We start from the raw sequence: 15,336 nt of genomic DNA on the forward strand, positions 1-15,336 counted from the left end.
TGTAGGATATTTGTTCATTCATTTAATAGATTAAAAAAATATTGAGGTTAGAGCAAAGGAAAACAAGTTCCTACCCTCTAGGAACTTGTAGTCTTGTGGAAAAAGCTGAAGGAAAACAATTATGATATAGTGTGATATAATTCTACAACCCTTAATTAAAGAACAGAGCCAGACAGTGGTCATCAGTGGCTGCCAAAACCGTTAAGCGAAAGGCTGATGGGAAATGTTACAGTGGATGACCATTGTCATTTCATCAGCATGGAGAAGAGACACAGACAGGAAGTGCCTCCTGATATGATGCAACAGGAAGTACTCAGCACGACCCACGAAGCATGGGGTGGTAGAAAGGAACCCAGAGTTCATGAAGCCTCTAGATCTAATGACCCACTGACAAAAATTATGGGAAATAGAGGAATACATTACCTTACGTTATGAAAAATGGAATACATTATGAGAAAGCAGTCAGCCACATTCAGAACGTGGGAAAATCTATGGAAAATGAACTGATTTCTTTAACAAATAAATGGCACAGAAAACAAATCAGACGGAGGACTGTTATAGATGAAAAGAAATTTAAAAGAGACTTCAACCAAACGCAATGTATGGACTTTGGATTCTAACGCAAACTAAGTGTAAGAAGCAATTTTTGAGATAATTAGGGATATTTTAACACTGACTAGATATTAGATGATATTAAGGGATTATGATTAAAATTGTTAGGTGTGATAATGGTATTGTGGTCATGATTTTTAAAGAGTCCTTAACTGTAAAAAAATATATATATAACTGTAAAAATATATATGTAGTAAAAGATATAATATTATTAACAATGCATAATATATAAATATATAAAATATAAAAATATATTATATTAAATATATATGTTTTTAAATACGCAGTATTAGTAGGATTTGCTTTAAAATATTCCAGTGAGGTCATGGGCTGGGGGAACAGTGTATGTGGGCTATAAATGCAAAAACAACACAGAATACTGATAACTGTAGAGACTGAGGTTGGGGTATGGACATTCATTATACTATTTTCCCTAGTTTCATGTATTTTTTAAAAATTTCATAATAAAATATTTAAAATTCTATTATGGAACTGGGGATAGAGGGTCCTGGGTGTGGGCCCTGCCTGTATGAGGCAATGACGACAGTGTTTTCCCAAACGTGTAACAGAATATGAGGATCTGCAGGATATTAATATGTGCTATACAACAAGGGGATCCAGGGGCTTCCCTGGTGGCACAGTGGTTGGGAATCTGCCTGCCAATGCAGGGGACACGGGTTCGAGCCCTGGTCCGGGAAGATCCCACATGCCACAGAGCAACTAAGCCCATGCACCACAACTACTGAGCCTGCGTTCTAGAGCCCGAGAGCCACAACTACTGAAGCCCGCGTGCCTAGACCCCATGCTCCGCAACAAGAGAGAAGCCACCGCCATGAGAAGCCCGTGCAACGCAACGAAGAGTAGCCCCTGCTCGCCGCAACTAGAGAAAGCCTGCGCGCAGCAACAAAGACCCAACGCAGCCCAAAACAAATATAAATAAATAAATAAATGAATTTATTTAAAAAAAAAAAGAACACCCCTCAAAGTGTGTCAAAGCAGTTTCAGCAATAGTGGGCTCAACCAAGCTCGAGGGGAGCCTTTGCTGCAGGACATCTCTGTTTTGTGGAGCATGGCCACCTGCACAGCTTTCATGTATCCTGTGACTCTAACAGGGGACATGGTAGCATGTAGAACTTTTCACCTTTTTGACCATAGGCAATTTTTTTTTTTTTTAATAGAGGACTTTGCAGAGCTACTTGGGAAACACAAGGGCAAGAGAACTTGGGCCTGGTAAGGCAATGATACAGAGGAATGACAGGCTTGGTCTCTCTGGGGACACAGATTTGACTCTGAGGCTGTGGGGCAGGGCACGTGGGGCTTAGGGCTTGTGATTCTCTAGAACAGGGTTCAAGTCCCAGCTCAGCCACTTCATAACTTGTGCAAAGCCCTTTAGCCTCTCAACTTCAGTTTTCTAACCTGGAAATGGAAAATAATACTTCTCTCATCTGGTTTTTTTTTTTTTTTTTTTTTGGTGAAAACTTAATGAGATAACATGTTCAGAAATGCCCTGCAAATGTCAAAGGACTGTATAAATGGAAGCATTTATCCTTCACAATTAATGTACACTCCTTGGTGTGGGGTTGCAGCTGGGGTGGGCTGAAGGAGAGAAGAGATTAGAATCTGTTTTCTCTTTACTAACTGAAGTTCTTGCGCTCAATCACCAGCCTATCTTAAAATGACCTTCATGATGAACTAGCTGACCTTTCCCCATGTTAATGCATTGATTAAAAAAAAAAATACATTTTTCTTCCTACCCACCTAAAGAATATGGGCAACCAGTTCAGTAAAGATAAGAATATACATCATCCTCAAGGTCACTGAAATTTGTTTCAAAATAAAAAGTCCCAGAAAACATCAATATTCAATTCTCTTTCTTCTCCTAAAGAGTCATAGTTCTTTCCCCTTATCAGATTAAAACCCTGGACATTTTAGAGGAGGGAGACAGACAGGCTGGTCTGTGTCCTTCAGCCGAACTCTTACCTCAGTCTGGACCATGTGAACCCTGTGAAGTCTTAGGTCATGCACTGCTCCATAAATGTCCACAGAATCTTTGGAATCTAATTGCTGGAGGATTCGGTCCAATGCGATAAAGGTTCCAGTCCTACCCACACCGGCACTAGAAGAGAGCGTAAAGAAAGACTGAGCCTTTTTAATTAAACTGGCCTTTCTGGACTGCATCCAGAGACTCTAGCACAATCTTTCCTTTCCCTTCCAAGTTAGAGGAGACTATAGGAATACTTCTTTCTCTCAATGTGCTCTCTCAAAGAAATACAACCCAAGGCTCTGGCCTTCCATCTTTCCTCCTTCCTTCCTCCATCTTCCCACCCTGCCAGAGGTAAGGACTTGCTGTGTACCATTTCCATGCATGCTTTCATACTCTTCCTATATTCATGTAAATCCACACACAATATATTCTTTCAGTGTGTTTCCAAAATTTACTAAAATGGTAACATGTTTTATGTATTCTTTTGCCAACATTTCTATTGAATATTTTTTTGAAATTTGTCTACATTGTTACATGTAGATCTAATTTCTTTTGTAGAGTTCATAAACCACCACTAATCCATTCCCTACTGATAGACAGTGAGATCATTTTTAGTTTTTCTCTATTACAAACTGTGTTGCAGTGAACACCATTGTGCACATGTGTGGGGATTTCTCAAGGGTTGATATGTAGAAGCAGAACTGCTGGATCATAGCAATATGAACACCTTCAGCTTTACCAGGGATTGTCAAATTGCTCCCTAAAGTGATGGCGCAACCTGGGGATTTTTGATGCACATATTTTAAGATAAAGAACAGTTTTTCAGTGGTATTGGGTGAAAATGCCCACCATTCTTCAGAAAGCAGGAAGCTCTTGAGAGCCTCACGTTCCTATTAAAAGCATCAGGGTTCCAATGACATATAAAAGCTGGGCTCCTAGGGTGCTGGGCAGATTAGGAGAAAATGAGTACATTTGACATTTCTCTTACTGTAGCAGTTCCCTGCTCTTTATTTATTAGTGCCATTCAGTTAGGGGTATCGGAGTGTTTCTGCAAACATTAATTAGCTAAACACCAGGCTCCCCAGGGAGAAAGACAGTGACAGACTGCTTGTTAGCTTGATTTTATGGACGTACAGACTGAAGCAAAGACAAGTCAAGAGAGAACAGAAATTTAAGAGCAAAATTGGGTTGCCACATATGGCAAGTACCACTTGACTTGGCAGGGAGTCTAGAGCAGGGATCCTGAAGGCTGGTTAGGTTTTACACAGGTGGAGGAGAGAGAGAAGGCCATTCCAGGAGTAAGAATGGTAACAGGCAAGGATGAATGTGAGCTGTCTCCTCCCCGGCTACAGTGGGAGGGGAGTCTCTGGGCATTTGGATAGGGGGGTGAGATGGGGCCTAATTATGGGGGACCTGGCAGTCACAGAAGAACTTTGCATTTGCTATAGTAGGAAAAAGAGCAAGAGGGAGAGAAAGATGGAGAGTGAGGGTGAGAGACAGTGCAAAGGAATGAGGCTGGAGAGGAGTGGGTGGAAGAGGGTGGAAGAACATCCCCTGGGCCTCTGTAGACTAGTTGGGTAGACAAATCCTCCAGCCACTAGATTCTTCAGGCTTACACCCTTATTTCTACTCCCGGCTGCCACTTTGTTGGCTCCGGGGGGCGGAGTACCTGCAGTGCACCGCGGTGGGCCCGGCCCCCGGGGTCCTGTTGATGTAGTCCCTGACAGTTCTCACAAACTGGATCAGGGACTGGGTGGTCTCCGGGACTCCGTGGTCTGGCCACACCGTATAGTGAAAGTGGCGGATGAGTCTGTGCGCGTCCAGCTGTTCCTCCTGTAAGAGCAGAGAGACTAATAAGAGGAACGGCCCGAGGCAAACCTTCAAATTTGACAACCGTGCCCATGCAGGGATTCCTATGAGTGAAACTACAGGAGGAGAAACCAGCAGAAAATAGGACTGATGGGTGTTCTTCATCTGCCCAAGCTGCGTTATTAAACGAAGTCAAACAAACCAACATACGCTGCATATCCGAAACTCCCGGATGGTCCACTCGGGCAGCACGGACTCCGAGAGCATCTGCAGGATGAGGTCCCCGTAGTAGAGGGAATCCTGGTCCGCTGGCCAGTAATGGTCACACTTTACCTAGAGGAAGGCGGGCAGAAAAAAAAAGTGAGTCCGGAAACGCGCCTCCTCCATGAATCTGTACTTTCCTTCCTCGAAATGTCTTCCTGAGTTGGAATCCAGGGTGAGCTGCTGAGGCAGTCTGACCATCTTTTTCGCATTAACCTGCTCATGGCCAGGGCTGAAGCTGGGCTGCTGCTCCAAGTGAAGGAGAGACACCGTTCAAGGAGCAAACCACCCCCCCCCCAACCTTCGGATTCATTTTCCTTTCAGGTTCAGTGTTCTATGGCTTTTGTTGAGTTTTTATTGATTTCCTCAGCATTTCAATTCCACTAGCACATAAGCCATGTCTTACAATTTCTCGGTTTTGTTTGTTTTTCTGAAGAAAGATCCAGTTGCGAAGAGGAAGGCATTGTCTCCCTGGCCCTTTTCTGTTTATATTTTGATATCGTTGTCCCAACCTGGGTCCAGTGCCATGTGATCTTTGAAAAGTCAGCACATTTAGCCAAGCTCACATTCACAGGTGGAGACAGGCGAAAGAAGACTGTGGACATATAATTACTGCGCAGTTACTGGGCACTTCATGTAATCTCTCTTTCTAATCCTCAAAGTAACCATACAAAGTAGAGCATTATAAATGCCAGTACAAGAGGTTTGCTTAGTTTGCCCAGATAACTACCTTACTTTGTTTCTGCAGACACAGCCTAAAAGTCACTTCCCCTTCTTTCCTAAAAGTAGGCACAGCGCCAGTGACTCGGCCAGTTTATCTCTTCTCTCCATACAGCGGAGAATGAAGCAGACGAGAGGCCAGGTAATCCTTCTGTGTCATGGGCGCTTCTGATAATCCCAGTTGTCAAATGCAAACATCTTTGACTGAAACTTCAGACCCAGAATCAGAATTGGGCATCACCTGGGTTTACGATAGAGCCTTTTATAACCAAGTGGTTTTAATTCACTAACAGTGTTCTTACATGACCCCTACTTGGCTTTTACGGTCTTTAACTTCTTTTTATTCTTTTTTTTTTTTTTGCTGTACGCAGGCCTCTCACTGTTGCGGCCTCTCCCGTTGCGGAGCACAGGCTCCGGACGCGCAGGCTCAGCGGCCATGGCTCACGGGCCCAGCCGCTCCGTGGCATGTGGGATCTTCCCGGACCGGAACACGAACCCGCGTCCCCTGCATCGGCAGGCGGACTCTCAACCACTGCACCACCAGGGAAGCCCTGGTCTTTAACTTCTGATGGAGATGGGGAGTAGAATTACACCAGGTGGAGGAAAGCGAGGTTGGTATGTCAGGAAGACCGTTTACTCACTCGGCCCTTCTCCACACACTGGGTCACCATGACGATGTTGTGAACATTCTGTTCCCACGCCATTTTCCAGAAGTCATCCTTGGTGCCGGGAAGAGGTCCCTGAGTAGCGATGTATTCTCTCCTGAAGTTGTTGCCCTGCAATGAATTTACAATGTGGAGAGTCAGAAACAATGGGTCTCTTCACAACTCTAAACAAAGGGTTAGCTCTGTAGATTAGGTGAGATGTAAGTCTTTGCCAGGGCCCTGACTTGAGAAAAAAGATACTAACACGCGTCAAGGCTTGGAAGCAGGAAGGACAAAGGCCGGAACACTGAACTACTGTTAAGAGCCAAGTTGTTTTTTATTAGGTTGTGTTTATTCTTAAAGGCAGTGGAGGACTCAGGCAATAATTTAGATAACACTTCACCCTCAATTATGAGTGTAAATATATATACTTGTGCGTACGTGCGCGCGCACGCATGTGTGTGTGTGTGTATGGACTGTCTGAGGAACTAACATTGATCAGGCTCTTTCCCTATTTAACATAGAAGAGTTTTAGTCATTTCAGGTACTTGACTTTGGGTTGTTGGTAAGAGATACCATGCAAGGGAAACTTAAGGGAAGAGAACCCACTGTTTATTGAGCATCCACCCTATAACATGTTGTGGGTCAGGATTTTCACAGATCTTATTTAATTGTAACCACAACTCTATGAGCTAGGATATTTTCACCCACACATCCTGCACTCCAGCAGCGCGGAATTACTTGCAGATCCCAGTAAAAGCTCTTTCTCTCTTTGCCTCTCCTCAGGGCCTCTACACTGTGTCACCTCTGCCGCCCCCATCCCCGCTCTACCCACTGCCTCTCGTCTGGTGAATCCTTATTTATCCTCCAAGTCTCAGCATGGTGCCTGCTCTGCTGAGCCTTCCTTTATCTTTCTTTCTGTTGGAGGATGTTCTCCCAGAAGCTCCTGCAGCAACCTATAGCCTCTCGCTACTCAGAGAGTGGTCCTCAGACCAGTGGCACAGGGATCATCTGGGAACCTGTTAGAAATACAGAATCCCAGGTCCCACTCCAGTCCTGCTGAATCAGAAGCTGCATTTTTTTTGGCCGAGACGTGCAGTATGTGGGATCTTAGTTCCCCAACCAGGGATCAAACCCGTGCCCCCTGCAGTGGAAGCACAGAGTCTTAACCACTGGACCGCCAGGGAAGTCCCGTCAGAAGCTTCATTTTAACAAGACCCGCAGATCATGTGGATATATGTTAATGTCGGAGAAGCACCATTCTAGCCGGTCAAGGGCATCGCCCACCTTGTCATTTCCTGATGCCACAACTCTGCTGAGAGTTCCCTGAGGGTTAGGATTCCATCTGACCCTCTCCTTGTACACAGCTCAGAGTCTGACTTACAGTTAGCACTTTACTATATAGTGTTTATGGAGTGAATGGAGGATTATTTGAGGTAAATATTATCCTCACTTTTTTTGGAAAAGGAAATGGAGGCCCAAAGAATTGACATAACTTGCCCGAGGTCCTAGAGTCAGCAAGGGGCAGAGATGGGATTCAAACAGGGTCTGTCTGACCTTAAAGCTTTTTCCACCGTAGGTGCTGTAGGAAGCTGGCGAAATGCTAGCCAGAATCTGAGCCCAAAGGTTTGACACAACCTTTGAGTTGTGTCTGTGGTTTTCAAAAATCCACATAACTTTGAATCAGCTTCCCTAGCTAGGCAGCCTTAGCCGTGGAGGTCTAGCTTCCTCAGGGAGCTCTAATCTTGACTAAGGGCTGCAGAGCGAAAATGACCTTTGAAAATGCCTCCTGGGCTCATTATAATCATATGTGACTATAGCCATTTTGAAAACTGGGCCTTAGCAGTGATTGAATAGGACAGCCTGTGTTTTACGGCAATCAGACATATCTTTTTTTCTTTTTTTCTCTAAAACTGACATGTTTCCAGAACTAAGAACGGTGGGAGCGTGTTGGAGGAGGGTTGTCTCCAGCATAGCCACCCGTCAAAGCTTCATCCCAGTTACTATGGCCCCGTGGTTGGTTCACTTACAGGGATGTAGCTGGCATTAATATAGTCAGAGCACGGGTCATCATCCACATGGGACAGCTTCACTCGAGAGGCATCATCTGCAAGGAAATTTATTGACAGAGATTTGTCAGCGAGTCATGGTGATTCTCCTACTGTTTACAGAATGCTTGGTATTTGATGTGCGTGAGCTCTGACCCCCCTGACAGCCCCACAGGGGAGGTATTCTCATCTCCATTTTGCAGATGAGGCTTAGACAGGATCACTAACTTGCCTCTGGTGGCACAGGTGGCCCAGAAACACACAAGCAGACGAGCCAAATGCTCTCTGAAGCCCCCTCTGTGCTTTCCTTTGTAATACCATATCATTTGCCCGACGGAGTGGCCAGCTCCCTTTCACTGCTAGAATGAATACAATCCAGAAAAACTACCTTCTATTGCTTCACCTAATTGGGTAAGGATAACATATAAATATACGTACATATATAAATAAACAAACAAACAAACAAAAATATATATAAAATTGCTAACTACAGACTTTAAGTAAACCCAGCTTGGCCCTTATTGTTAACCCTGTTACTGCTCTTAGGCCTCTATAAGGAGAAGCATTAGGACCACATGGTGAAATGTCAACAGCATAAGAGGCCTCTCAGAGCCAGAATCTCAGCTGGTTGTTATCTCCCTGGAGGGAAGTGCAATAACATACAGGTCATTTCTTTTTAAAGACTTTTCAGAGCCTCTGATCTCCCATATCCAGCTATACCATATTGCTTTGCCCCATTTTACTCGTGGAAAAGAGAAAAAATGGCTAGAGGAAGACAGTATTACAAATTTCAACACAAAACTTACAGGGCAATATATTGTTGTATCGATTTTTCCCTCTATTCTCTGGCAAGAGTGCAATGTCACATGATTGGTTTCGACCCACGTCTTTTAGGTCCTGTTAGGTCAAAAATAAGTTTGCAGGTGAAGAATGTGAGATAGAAAAGGGCAAATCAGACAGTCCCTGAGATACATCATACTATAACCATATGTTACACTAGCTGCATTTGTGGAATGTCTCCTATCCAACCTCTGTGCATCAGCTCTGATCCCCACGAGAGCCCCACAGGAGGTAGTCTCATCTCCATTTTACAGATGAGGCTCAGACAGGATAATTCACTTGCCCCAGGTCACACAGGTGGCAAAGCTGGGAACTGAATCCAAAGCCTGGGCACTTTTCACCAAACCACATTGTCTCCCAGGCAAGCAAAAGGCCAGCTTAAATAACTGACAGCAATCTGTATAAAACAAACGCATGAAAGATGCTCAGCATCACTAATCATTAGAGAAATGCAAATGAAAACCACAAAGAGGTATCACCTCACAGCAGTCAGAATGGCCAGCATCAAAAAATCTACAAACGATAAATGCTGGAGAGGGTGTGGAGAAAAGGGAACCTCCTGCACTGTTGGTGGGAATGTAAATTGATACAGCCACTATGGAGAACAGTATGGAGGTTCCTTAAAAAACTAAAAATAGAACTACCATATGATCCAGCAATCCCACTACTGGGCATATACCCTGAGAAAACCATAATTCAAAAAGAGTCATGTACCACAATGTTCATTGCAGCTCTATTTACAATAGCCAGACATGGAAGCAACCTAAATGCCCATCAACAGATGAATGGATAAAGAAGAAGTGGTTCATATATACAATGGAATATTACTCAGCCATAAAAAGAAACGAAATTGAGTTATTTGTAGTGAGGTGGATGGACCTAGAGTCTGTCAAACAGAGTGAAGTAAGTCAGAAAGAGAAAAACAAATACCTACGCTAACACATATATATGGAATCTAAAAAAAAAAATGGTTCTGATGAACCTAGGGGCAGGACAGGAATAAAGACACAGATGTACAGAATGGACGTGAGGAAACGGGGAGGGGGAAAGGTAAGCTGGGACGAAGTGGGAGAGTGGCATGGACACATATACACTACCAAATGTAAAATAGATAGCTAGTGGGAAGCAGCCGCATAGCACAGGGAGATCAGCTCGGTGCTTTGTGCCCACCTAGAGGGGTGGGATAGGGAGGGTGGGAGGGAGGCACAAGAGGGAGGGGATATGGGGATATATGTATACATATAGCTGATTCACTTGGTTATACAGCCGAAACTAACACAACATTGTAAAGCAATTATACTCCAATAAAGATGTTAAAAAAAAAAAACAACTGACAGCATTGGTTTGCATTTGAAGTTTGTCAATTCTTTCTTACCATCTGGTCTGGGTAGTGCTTTGTCTGCTGTACTATTCCAGAGGTCAAAATGGCCTCTGAGACTAGGTGGTATATTGTGCAGGGAATGGATTCAGGCACAAAAGAATGCTCAGCTGAGACCTTAAGTGCCAACCTAACTCCTGAGCCCAATCAGCCTGCGATTCCACAGTGAAGGCTTGGAGGGAAATTCTGCTAAGGACCAGGGGTGCCAAAGCATCACTGCCTCTGAGCTGTACCTCGTATTCCTTGGATAGAAGGTAGTTGGAGTCGGCCTGCAGCTTCATGAAGTGTCCTTCAAACTGATTTACTTTTATGGGGCTATAGTTAAAAACATAATAGAAGGAAAAGAAAATTACTGAAGAACAGGGAAAATGCCATACCCAGCCCCAGTTACATTTCAAAAGCAGATAATACAGTAACTAATGAGTTCTCTCTCTTACCAAGAAGTCTTCCGGTTACTGTGAAGAAAAGCCAAAAGGAGAAAGATCTCATTAGCAAATGTCATGTAATACAGTCAACTCATCCTTCAATAAATGAAGTGAAGGAAAACGTGCTCACCCTTTTTGGCCCAGGTTCAAGTGGACAGACAGTGGTCGATCCCGACGAATACTCAGGCGGGCAGAGGGCCTTTCTCGACCATGGCTGAAACCCAAGGGAGAGGACTTATATTCTGATTGTGAAATAATTTAAACAAATGTCTCCATGTATGGTAAGGCTGTGCATGTTTGTGCAAATATGGATTTTTCAGTACGTGTATATTTTGCACTCAGCCAACATCCCTTTGAGGGAGGGAAAAGTGAGGGAGAACATAAAGAAGAAATAGATTTTTCCCACTCGGAAACCATCCTGCAATAGCTGGAGATTTGTCTTCTGGTTTTTGGCTACAGGTCATAATCACTTCCCACACTCTCAGTAAAGCTTTCTATAAACACACACACACACAGAGTAAACCTTAGAGGCAAGACACGACTGGAAGAGAGAGGACGTGCCAAAGAAAAGAAATTCCCTACGAGAAGAGGGCATGGCACTGGGGTCACATGCTGTTTAGTTCTTTTTCGTCCCTTCTTAAGTTAGCATGGCAGATATGAGCCACAAAATGGAGATGTCAACCATACTTTTCAGCATATTTCAGAAAAGTATTCGGGCACACAATTTGCAGACATCTCTGTCTTCGGGAGGTAACTGAACCACACACACGATTTTTTTTTCCTGTGCCAAGGGAGCTATTTCACATCCAAATGAGGCTACAGATGGCCCCTCAGTCATTTGGTGAGGGCAAGACTCAGCAGTGGTTATGTAGAGAGGCTGAAAAAAGTGAGTCATGGTTTTAGGGTTTGATTCTTGTTTTTCTGAACAAACAAAGGTGATTTAACCTGGAGAAATTAAATGATTTTTCCCTCCTTACTTTTCAGGCTAAAGAGCATTTTCAGTTGCATCTTTAAAATTGTGGACCCAATTGCCAAAGGGATCTTTGTACTCACCTGGCTTTCTGTCTGCAGATTAATAAGGCAACAACAGCTACCAGCATGCCAATTAAGAACAGACCAGCACTCACACCTTCAATAACTCCAAACAAAGGCTCTACAATAATCCAGAGGGCAACAACAAACCCAGGTGGGAAAATTAGTGTTAAAGAACCAGTAAGATAGCTATTGGAACCCTATCTCCCTAGGAACGTTATTACAGAAGGATTCAAACGATGGCCACACTAACGCATTTACTATCGAAAGGCTAAGCGGTACGCAGCTGAACAGATGAGACATTGGCTACTACCAAGTGACAGCAGGTTGGTCATTATACTTTTGGAGTCAATGGTGTTCAGCTTATAAAGGAATTTGGGACTTCATCTATGCTTGTATGTAAAGCTTTGGGGCACTTGAGATAAAGGCCAGCAGTTTGCCACCAAGGTAAAGATGCTATTTCACTTGTATGAAACGTGTTTTACAGCATCTGGGACATTGGCAAATCCAGTGAATGGCTCAGAATTATTTTAATGAAATGCCATTTTTATTATCTGGTTCGATACTGCCACTGGGAGTTTATGAACAGGTAGCCCATTTTAAAAACAGTCTATTGAAGTATAATGCATATGCCATACTATTCACCAATTTAAACTGTGCGATTCAATCAATTATTTTACATTCAATTTTATAACATTTTCATCACCCCCCTAAAAGAATCCCCAATGCCCCTTAGCAGTCATTCTTCATTCCCTCTCCCTAGACCCTGGCAACCACTGATCTACTTTGTCTTCATAGATTTGCCTATTCTGGACAATAAATTGAGTAATAAATATGTGCTTTGTTTGTGATTGGCTTCTTTCACTTAGCATGTTTTCAAGGTTCATCCATGTTGTGGCATGTATCAGTATTTCATTCCTTTTTATGCTGAATAATATTCTACTGTGTGGATATATCACATTTTGTTTATCCATTCAGCCATTGATGGACATTTGGGTTCTTTCTATTTTTTTGGTTATTATGAATAAAGCTGCTATGAATCTCCATATACGAGTTTTTATTTTAATTTCTCTTGGGTATACACTTAGGAGTGGAATTGCTGGGTCACAGGGTAACTCTAGGTTTAATATTTTGAGAAATTGCAAAACTGTTTTCCAAAGAAGTTACACCATTTTGTTGATACATTCTACAAGCAATGTATAAGGGTTCAGATTTCTCCATAGCCTTACTAACACTTGTTATTGTCTTTTTGATGATAGCCATTCTAGTGGGTGTGAAGGAGTATTTTATTGTGGTTATGATTTGCATTTCCCTAATGTCTAATGATGTTGAGCATCTTTCCATGTGCTTATCGGACATTTATGTATTGTCTTTGGCGAAATGTCTATTCACATCCTTTACCCATTTTTAAACTGTGTTATTTGTCTTTTTATTATTGAGTTGTAAGTGTTCTGTATGTTCTGGATACTTGACCTTTATCAGATATATGATTTGCAAATAGTTTCTCCCATTCTGTGGGTTGTCTTTTCACTTTCTTTATGGTGTCCTTTGAAGCACAAGAGTTTTGAATTTTAATTAAGTCCCATTTACCTAGTTTGTTGTTGTTGTTGCTTGTGCTTTTGGTATCATAGCTAAGAAACCATTTCCTAAGTCGAGGTCACAAAGATTTACTCCTGTTTTCTTTTAAAAGTTTGATCATTTTAGCTCTTACATTTAGGTCCGTGGAGTAGTCCATTTCTGAAGTTGCATTTTAAGCCCTTGGATTTGTTTATTCAATGTGCTTTTCAAGACTTACCAAATCAACACAGTCATGTGTCTTTTACTGTGGTTAATATTCTTTTTCGGATATATGTTTACTACCTTCCTTTATTGGACTACATACAATTTTTGTTGTATAACAATAATTTAAATAGGGAAGAATTGTGTTTACAAATCCCTTACTTAACATTAAATTATAAGCAAACACATCTAAATCCTCCTGTGTTCTGATCCCTTTTTGGTTTGAAAAGTGGGAGATGATCCCTATATTTGGCATTAATAGATGGGAGTGTTTGTGAGGCTGAGTCATCTTTTGTCCTACAGCATGAGAGACTGTTTTAGCTATAAAGAAGAACTTCCTGAGACCAAGCATGGTGGAAGGCTGGGTACAGGGAAAGGCTGGGCAGATAATGGTATCAAAGAACAATGTGCTAAAAAATAAAGCCAGTCTCAGCATGTTGGAAATATTCTGAATCCGAGCAGTGCAGAGGTTAAGAGGTCAGGCAGAAAGGGCCAGAATTGCAGCTCTGCTATCTTGGGCGAGTCACATAAACTCTTGGTATCTCAAATCCTCACCTTTAAAATGGGGATGATAATAGGATCTACCTCAAAAGGTGGTAGTGAGGATCAGGTATATTCTAAGCACAATGCTTAAAACTGCTGCTCCACAGGATGAAAAGTAAAATTAGCTACTATTATTACTCAGGCTTTCCCTCTAACATAAATTTACGTAAAGCCAAGTTAACATTTTGTATCATGTAAAAGCAACGTATAATAGACAAAAGGAAAAAAGTCACCTGTAATCCCACTACTCTGAGATATTCATCATTAATACTTTGGTGTTTTTTCCTTCTAGTCTTTTTTTCTTATGCATTTCTGTGTATATATTTCATATACACATTCCCACTAACGACTTGAAAGCCTTTTGTACCTACTTCTGTTTTGGCCTGTGCAAGCTCTTGATTTGAATGTTTTTTTAAAAAATTCATGTTTAATAGGAAAAAAATCTGGTATTTCTTTCTACCTTCTTTACACGATTAATCCCCTTTCAGTCCATTCTGCTACAGAAGTTGTGAAATTCCTCTAATCCACATCAATCCATGATCATATAAAGATTAAAATCCAAGCAAAAATAAATGTTCCCCTTACCACCATCAGCCAAGTCCCCAGATCTCCCCACTAGAGGCTCTTGTGGGTGACATGGTGTTTGGCAGACTATGTAAAGTCGATGGAAAGGTTAGCCTTACCTGACTCAGTGGTGATGGGCAAAGAGAAAAATGTGTCTGAATAGAGTGGCTTTGTGAATTCCTTCAGGTCCTCATCAAATAGCTGGGTAAAAGCCCGAATGCTGATTCTGAAAAGAAAATCAATTTATTTAAGTACAAATTAGTGACTCACCACAGTAGGGTCAAGGAGAAACAGGGTGGTCACCTGGTCAATATGTATGTAGGGTAGGGTATGAATTATGAAATCAGATAGCCCTGGGTTCGTGCATTCATGCATTCATTCATTTATTCATCAAATATTTATTGAGCCCCTACTGTGTGCCAGTACCTGTCCAGGAGCTGGATATACTGCAAAGAATAAGTCCCTATCACCTCGAGGTTTACATTCTTGAATGTAAAACTAAGCTTAGTAGGCTGAAGTCACAGGGCGATATGGGAACAAAAAATCACTTTCTAACATCTAGAGTATGAGCTACCTCACAGGTAGTGAGCTTCCAGTCATTGAGGGTGTGTAAGCAGAGACTGGAGAACCAGCTCTCAGGGAATCTGTAGGACAGCAGCCCTGCACTAAGTTATAGATTGGCTTGGGTGACCTCTTC

General features: G+C 42.4%; 1 protein-coding gene across 3 annotated transcripts in view; it reads right to left on the reverse strand.

Annotated features, from left to right (window-relative positions):
- Positions 1 to 15,336, reverse strand: part of PTPRB (protein tyrosine phosphatase receptor type B) — a 113,407-nt gene that overhangs the window by 9,719 nt on the left and 88,352 nt on the right. For all 3 annotated transcript variants that reach the window (XM_033409536.2, XM_004281887.4, XM_004281888.4), the window contains 11 exons: positions 14,759 to 14,865; positions 11,775 to 11,874; positions 10,852 to 10,935; positions 10,734 to 10,751; positions 10,530 to 10,611; positions 8,885 to 8,975; positions 8,061 to 8,137; positions 6,028 to 6,162; positions 4,616 to 4,738; positions 4,266 to 4,429; positions 2,593 to 2,728 (listed from right to left, as the gene is read on the reverse strand). In XM_033409536.2, the coding sequence (XP_033265427.1) occupies positions 2,593 to 2,728; positions 4,266 to 4,429; positions 4,616 to 4,738; positions 6,028 to 6,162; positions 8,061 to 8,137; positions 8,885 to 8,975; positions 10,530 to 10,611; positions 10,734 to 10,751; positions 10,852 to 10,935; positions 11,775 to 11,874; positions 14,759 to 14,865 (1,117 nt within the window). The remainder of the gene's footprint in view (positions 1 to 2,592; positions 2,729 to 4,265; positions 4,430 to 4,615; positions 4,739 to 6,027; positions 6,163 to 8,060; positions 8,138 to 8,884; positions 8,976 to 10,529; positions 10,612 to 10,733; positions 10,752 to 10,851; positions 10,936 to 11,774; positions 11,875 to 14,758; positions 14,866 to 15,336) is intronic.

Source organism: Orcinus orca, chromosome 11, assembly GCF_937001465.1.
Source record: "Orcinus orca chromosome 11, mOrcOrc1.1, whole genome shotgun sequence".
Taxonomy (NCBI): Eukaryota; Metazoa; Chordata; class Mammalia; order Artiodactyla; family Delphinidae; genus Orcinus; species Orcinus orca.